The sequence below is a fragment of the Triticum dicoccoides genome, chromosome 7B (genome assembly GCF_002162155.2).
Source record: "Triticum dicoccoides isolate Atlit2015 ecotype Zavitan chromosome 7B, WEW_v2.0, whole genome shotgun sequence".
Lineage (NCBI taxonomy): Eukaryota > Viridiplantae > Streptophyta > Magnoliopsida > Poales > Poaceae > Triticum > Triticum dicoccoides.
In genome coordinates this window covers 599770363-599777314 of record NC_041393.1, presented here as the reverse complement: position 1 = coordinate 599777314, position 6952 = coordinate 599770363, and the positions used below count along the sequence as shown (strand labels likewise).

Genomic DNA, 6952 nt, shown 5'->3' with positions numbered 1-6952 from the left:
GTGGAAGCCCCTGTCTAAAAAAGAAGCAGTCGGCTCCTCCACTGGCTAGCCCTCTAAACCCTGCCACCATCTCTAGTGTCTGCAACCTCCCACGCCCCACACTCCATTCCGTTAACCCATGTCTCTCCATCCTTGGTGACGAGGTGGCAAGCCGCAAACATATTCACCTTTGGTGAGGTCCTAACTAGGCATTACCATAAAGCAAACTTACAAAGGCATAATTACTTACACTATCCCATTATTTTTCTTCAAACCATAATTCGTAACATACCATATGTCTCCAGAATTTCCGAGTTCTCTTAAATTTAAATTGATGTTCTTCATAGTCGATGGCACTTCTTAATTAGCCTACGAAACAGCAGAGTGCAATGATATTCTAAGAATCATACAAATAGAAACAAAATGCATAATGTTTATTCATTTTAACTTTTATGTAGGACAATCATATACTAAATATTCATTTGATATATGACACCAATATTATATTGCACATTATCTGTTGCCGATCCATGAACCCATAGAATACCAAAATTTTATCAAACAAACAAGAATTCCTAACTTTGAAAATCACATCGAGATCAAAGCTTTGCTATTTGGTAGTTCATCAGATGAGGATGGCCTTGGTGCTGCCGTCCGTCGCCGCCATGTACTCGTACATGAAGATGACGACGTTGTACCAGAGGTAGAACTGCATCACGACGATCTGCTTCATGAGGTCCTTGGACGCGGGCCCGTACATGCCGCCGAGGAGCGGCACGCCCATGATGATCGTGCTGGGCAGCTGCGCCACGGAGAAGGCGGTCACCACCCACCGCATCGCAGAGTTGCCGCCGCGGCAGCGGGATGAGGGCCACGCGGCCCACGCCATGAGGCCGAGCAGCATGGCCCCCTTCTGCAGCGTGTCGGCGGCCACGAGGCGGGCGTTCATGGCGTAGGGGTCGTTGGTGGAGACCATGTCGAAGACGAGAGCCGGCAGGGCGTAAGTGGCGACGAAGTGGTTGATCCCCGCGCACTGCTCCTCGGAGAAGGCCCCGAGCCAGCGCACCGACGCGTAGCCTAGCGCCGCCGCCGTGTACAGCGGCGCCATCGTCTCCACGACGCGGCACACGCCCGAGCCCGTGATCATGATCGATGAATGCCCTACTAGGCTAGCAGCTAACGGTCTTGATATGGTGACTGGCGAGATCGATCGATCGATCTAAGCTGAGACTGGGAGTACGTACCTTGCCCTTCGTGGTACTGCCAGTGATAGTGTTTTGGGGTTCCTACAGCCATTGCATTGTACATATAGTGGCCTGGCCAGGGTGTGGTCTGTGGTGCCGTGGCACGCCGCAGGACGCAAGTTGACGTAGACGTTAACCACTCGGCTTCTTCGGTGCTGTACTACTAAATGGCCGGCGGCACCACAGAGTGACTAACGTCATGGAATTCGTCCACTGCCGATTAACAGGACTGCTCAACGGCGTATTAGCTATGAGTGAGAACATCGGTAAACTAGGTAGTGGTACAACCATACAAGTCTTTTGGCTCCTCAATGTGCATGTGTGTCTGCAACTCTGCATGCGGTCTCGTGATCATGACCTGATGAGTGCGCGCAACACAGCGCGCACGTCTCTTGACATGGGGTCACCTTCATTTTGCACTATGTCTGATCGATCAACAGTGCTCCTATGTCATAGGATTTGCCAAATTTCACAGGTGTCGGCTCAAGCCAAGTGCTATAGTAACAGCTCCGTCCATGTCTCTCTCTTGCATGCAAACGTGCCGTGGGGCGTGGGAGGCATGGTTGTTTGACGAAACGCGATGTTGATCCCTCACTTTCTTTCGAAAAACACATTTCTCGTGCCTACTTTGGAAGCCAAAATGAGTTGTTATTTTCGTTCTAGGCTTCTAGCTATGGTCTCTCATTGCATATTATCAATGAAATTAACGTGTACGTACTACTCCGTACTCATATTGACTACTACTCCTTGTTAGCCATGCATGCGCCAAAACGAGGAACTTTTTTCACGAAAACAAGTAGGAGCGTCCACCACGATCCCTCCATCAAGTGACATGTACATTGTTTTCTCCAAGGAAAATTCAATAGGGCAACTCCAAAGCTGGCCCCACGCTGTCTGATACATTTCGAACACTGTTTCAACAAACCGGATGAAATTCATGTAAACACAAAAGATTTCATGCAAACCGGACGAAAAAAATTACATTTGAACATACTTTAACTAAAAAAAGGTAAAACCATGTGCATGTTCGGCCGCGCGGGGCTCCTTCCCATTTGTTATGTCATCTCCAATCCACTCCCACACAGCAAACAAGAACTCTACATCGAACCCATCTGGACTTGGGGAGACATTATTTGTACTCCTCTTGTCCCTCCACGAGTGCAGGACATGAGCTTTGCGTCCTTCTTGTTTGAGTATAGACGCGGTTGTGCACGGGTAATGAGCCGAAAGTACCATACCACCTTTTGAGGAGGTTTCCTTCCCCGCTTGAATCGGGGATCCTAGCACTCTGGACACTCATAGTCGTTCGCATACTCGTTCCTATAAATGATGCAGTCATTCACACATCTGTGGTATCTTATATGCAACAAATCAAGGAGGAACACGACCTTCCTGGCCTCATTGATACTACTAGGCAATGTGTTCCCCTAGGGTTGAAGTTCGTGCAAATACTCGTGTCATCTATGCTTGCATCTGGAATTTTTGTTTTGCCTTCATTGCTACAAGTTTGAGCATGACGTTCAATTTTGTGTGCTTCTCTTTGCAATCATGATACAATGGAGTTTTGGAGGCTTCCTCCAATTTGGCCAACTTTTATTCCCCTCAATGAAGAGTCAACATTTTGTCCAAACATTGGCCACTCATGCATATATACCTAAAAAAATATCTATTGCACCACACTCCATGTGTAGTACATTGTCGCTCGAATCGATGACAAACAACATTTCCGCAAGATTACAATACGTTTCATTACATTCAAGAGCAGGACTCACCAAAAAATAGACCATCGAGCTAAACATGTATAGATCGATCAAGAGTGTGAGGCCGGGGCCAGGCCCTATGCATACATGTAGCACATGCTCCCTCCATTCGATAACATAAGTTGTATCGGTTTCCGTGCAAGTCAAACTTATGTATGTTTGACCAAGATTATAGAATAAAATATCAACATCTACAATACAAAGAAAATGTTTTTCGTAATGGATCTAATGATACAAATTTGGCAGTGTAGATATTGATACTTTTTTTCTAAAAACTTGGTCAATCATTAGCCGTGTTCTCTTTTGAACACACACGCAACTACTTCGTACTTGGGTGTAATAACCGTGGCGTTTCGATTTTTCATACATGCTGCTGATATGAAAATCCTATAAGGGGTTTTTGCACTAGTGCTTGGCCCATGCAAGGTCATGTCTGACCTAGAACATGGAGCAGCTCGATGCAGTGGAGTGCGAGCCACGAGAGAGCTACTGGCCTGGTCCTCTCCTCCACTGTTCTACAAAACTTATTCAGTTAATTTTCATTTTTATTGATATAGCATATGATTTTATGTACGTACTTTTATGTTAAACTCTTTTACATATTTTTTCTCATTTTTACAGGTATTCTCTAGTTCCTTTTTATGGCCTTTTTTCAAGAGTATTGTTCATCTTGATAGCAATGAAGTTGCACACAATTAAGGTTTGCAACCAGCCATATATAAAACGTGCAACTTATCTATACCTACTAATAAAAGAAATAGGTATTCTTAGTCCGTCATACTATTTTGCAGAAAACTCTCTCACATTTTTGTTAATCAACCCGCAGTCCACTTTTAAATCATTTTTTTGTTTTTCAAGAAAACCCCATGATATTTCTGAAAATCAACCCGCAGGCCAGGTCTAAGTCAAATTTTCACTTTTGCAGGAAACCCCCTAGTATTTGGTTAATCAACCCGCAATACATATCAAATGCTTTAAAAAAATATCCATCTCCATATCTCTTAAATTCCAACTCTAAATTTAACTTGTTATATATGAAATTTAATTAGAAGAATATGTTGAATTTGAATATGATGTTATTTTACCCGTTAACCATTTTAAAAATGCTATTTAGGGTGCAACGTTAATCAATAGCGCATGATCCATCTTTTCTTGTGACTATTATGGTCCATCTTTTTTCATACAGGTGCTGATCCGAATTGAAAATGAATACCCAACTAAACCGGTATGGGAGACGAAAAACACTAAATGATGCATGCACGCCTGATCAAAATCTCAAAAAAAAGCATGTTTATCATGCCGAGGGAGACATCTTAGAATTGACAACATTCAGACGTGTTGTGATTGTTTGAACATTGAGGCCATCATCAACGAGAGTGGAAAGAGGATAAGTGGCAATACAGATGCGATGTCATTTGTTGAAATAAAGGACGTGAACCTATTAGAGTCCGGAGTCATGGTTATTGGGTTAGGGGATTGTGGTATTTTTTTCCACCCGTTGCAACGCACGGTCCCTTTTGCTAGTTCTACTTATAAACCGATTGCTCTTATGTGGTTTATTGCATTTTTATCTTTGCTTTTACATTTTCCAATTCTTTGTTAAAAAAATTATTCTCATTTTATTCCTTGTTATGTTCCATGTAGTCTTCCATTTTTTGTTGTCTTTTTTCTTTCTTTCTTTCACTTTTAATTTGTCGTATGTTTTTCATTTATTATTTATTAATGTGTTCATGTTTGTCCTTCTATTTCCCTTTTACTTTGGGCATTTTCAGTGACATGTAATTATTTATTTCATGTTCAAGAATATTTTTGTTCAAACACATGGATGGACACCTCCACTGAAGAAATTGAATAATTTGTTTCTTAGCTATTGACTCTTGTTTTGCACTACATCACTAGTAGAAAATAGGGTACTAGTCCACATTCCAGAGGGCCTTTAGTCCCGGTTCTGGAACCGGAAAAAAACGGTCGAGACTAATGCCACAACCTTTTAGTCCCGGTTGCCTTAATTACGAATCGGGACTAAAGGGGCTCCACGTGGTTGCTGTGGGGCGTAGGGGTGGGCACACTAAGACCGAAAACCGAAAATCCAAACCAAACCGAACCTTTTTAACCGATTTATCGGGTTATTCGGTGTTCGGTTTTACGGTTCGGTGTGAAAGCTGGCCACTATTCGGTGTTGTGTTCGGTTTCGATCGGTAACAAACTGAATTCACCGAAGAAATCGATCTATACGTATCTTGGTTGGTTTTGACGAGAGCAACTAATTAACGAGCGCTTCTTCGGGAGCCTCGCAACGATCAGCGCCACTTGGCGCGCTCTCAGCCATTCGCCACGTATCGCGCTCTGGGCGCTCACTTCGGATTTTTTTATTTTTCCGCACACGTTTCGGCATTTTTAACGGGGTTTTTTCGACGTTTTGGTTTTAAACCGGTCTTCCCTAGCTTTTCGATAAAAAAATTAAAAAATGCGTAAAAAACGCGTTTTTTCCGTGAGAGTCGCGGTTTGCTTCCGCGAGAGGCACGGTTTTGCTTTCGCGAGTCACGGCCATGCCTCTTGGAAACGTGAAAAAATGTGTTCTCTATTTTTTTTCTTTCGCGAGAGTCACGGTTTTGCTTTCGCGAGAGGAATGGTTGTGCTTTCGTGAGAGTCACGGCCGTGCCTCTCAGAAATAGAAAAAAACTCGTTTTCTGTTTTTTCTTCGTGAGAGTCCCAATTTTGCTTCCGTGAGAGGTACGATTGTGCTTTCGCGAGAGTCACGGCCGTGCCTCTCGAAAACAGAAAAAAAACACATTTTCTGTTTTTTTTCTTTTGCAAGTGTCACGGTTTTGCTTCTGGGAGAGGTACGGTTCTGCTTTCGCGAGAGTCATGGCCGTGCCTCCTCGGAAACGGGAAAAAACACGTTTTCTTTTTTTTCTTTCGCGAGAGTCACGGTTTTGCTTCCGGGAGAGGCACGGTTGTGATTTCATCAGAGGCATGGGCGTGCCTCTTTTGGAAAGGGAAAAAACCCGTGCTCCCGGTTCGGTTTTTTCGTCTTGTTTTTTCTTGAAAAAATGTTCATCAAAACCTATCAACATGCGATCTAGTTTTGAAGATCTCGACGCGAGGAATCCAACGGTGAAAGCTGTTCGAGATTTGGACACATAGTTTAAGAGATAAAATGTTTTAAATAAACGGACATGTGAAAAAGGGAAAACTCACAGGTTGCGACAAGTTGCGCACATGCAGCGCACCACTTATCGCAACCTCGGAAAGTTGGAGTGATCTTGGCAACGAATACTCCTTAACGTTAAGTGATTTCAGGTTTCGACCGCTCACGTATCCTGGTTGGTTTGTTCCAGTAGTGCAAGCCCAACCGCCGGCAGGCCAATTCGGCCCAACCCAATAGCTACTACATAATTGTATTTAACTAATATCTCTGAAAAAAAATTGTATTTAACTAATATATATTTTTCTGAAAAAACTACTCTGTAATGTACAGTTCTGGTCTCTTGATGCATTCTACGGAAAGATCTAATAATTTCTTAATATATGTAGTACGTCAGGCCATGCTAATATGTACACTATGCTAATGATTAAGTTAATCCATTGGAATATTTTACTGTTCTTTTGCATGCACGGCTAGTCAAAAGTTAGTGAAATCCTTCTACCAAGTCTATGTATGCGCACTCATGGGACTAATTGTTTTGTGCATTCTGAACAAAGCCCGCCCCTTTTCATTAGTCCTGTCACTTTGACTGATGAGTGCATGTAATTCGGTTTTTCGGTTAACCGAACAAACCGAGTCGATATATTTTGGCTAATATGGTTCGGTGTCTGAATTTTGTATACTTATTTCGGTGGCAATTTCTTCAAAACCGAAATTAAAGAAAACCAAACAAACCGAACTGTATTAACCATATAAACCGAACGCCCAGCCCTAGTGGGGTGCCTAACCGGGGCTAAAAGGCAGCCACGCGTCAGCAGCCC

General features: G+C 43.1%; 1 protein-coding gene across 1 annotated transcript; it reads right to left on the bottom strand.

Annotated features, from left to right (window-relative positions):
• Positions 1 to 604: 604 nt before the first annotated feature.
• Positions 605 to 1087, bottom strand: LOC119339171 (probable auxin efflux carrier component 9). Its single transcript, XM_037611315.1, has one exon. It carries the CDS (start codon positions 1085 to 1087, stop codon positions 605 to 607), a length of 483 nt encoding a protein of 160 aa, XP_037467212.1.
• Between the last annotated feature and the right edge of the window lie 5865 nt (positions 1088 to 6952).

Bases quoted from the DNA above. Each gene is read 5' to 3' on its own strand.
- LOC119339171 (XM_037611315.1), bottom strand. From the start codon at position 1,087: ATGGCGCCGCTGTACACGGCGGCGGCGCTAGGCTACGCGTCGGTGCGC.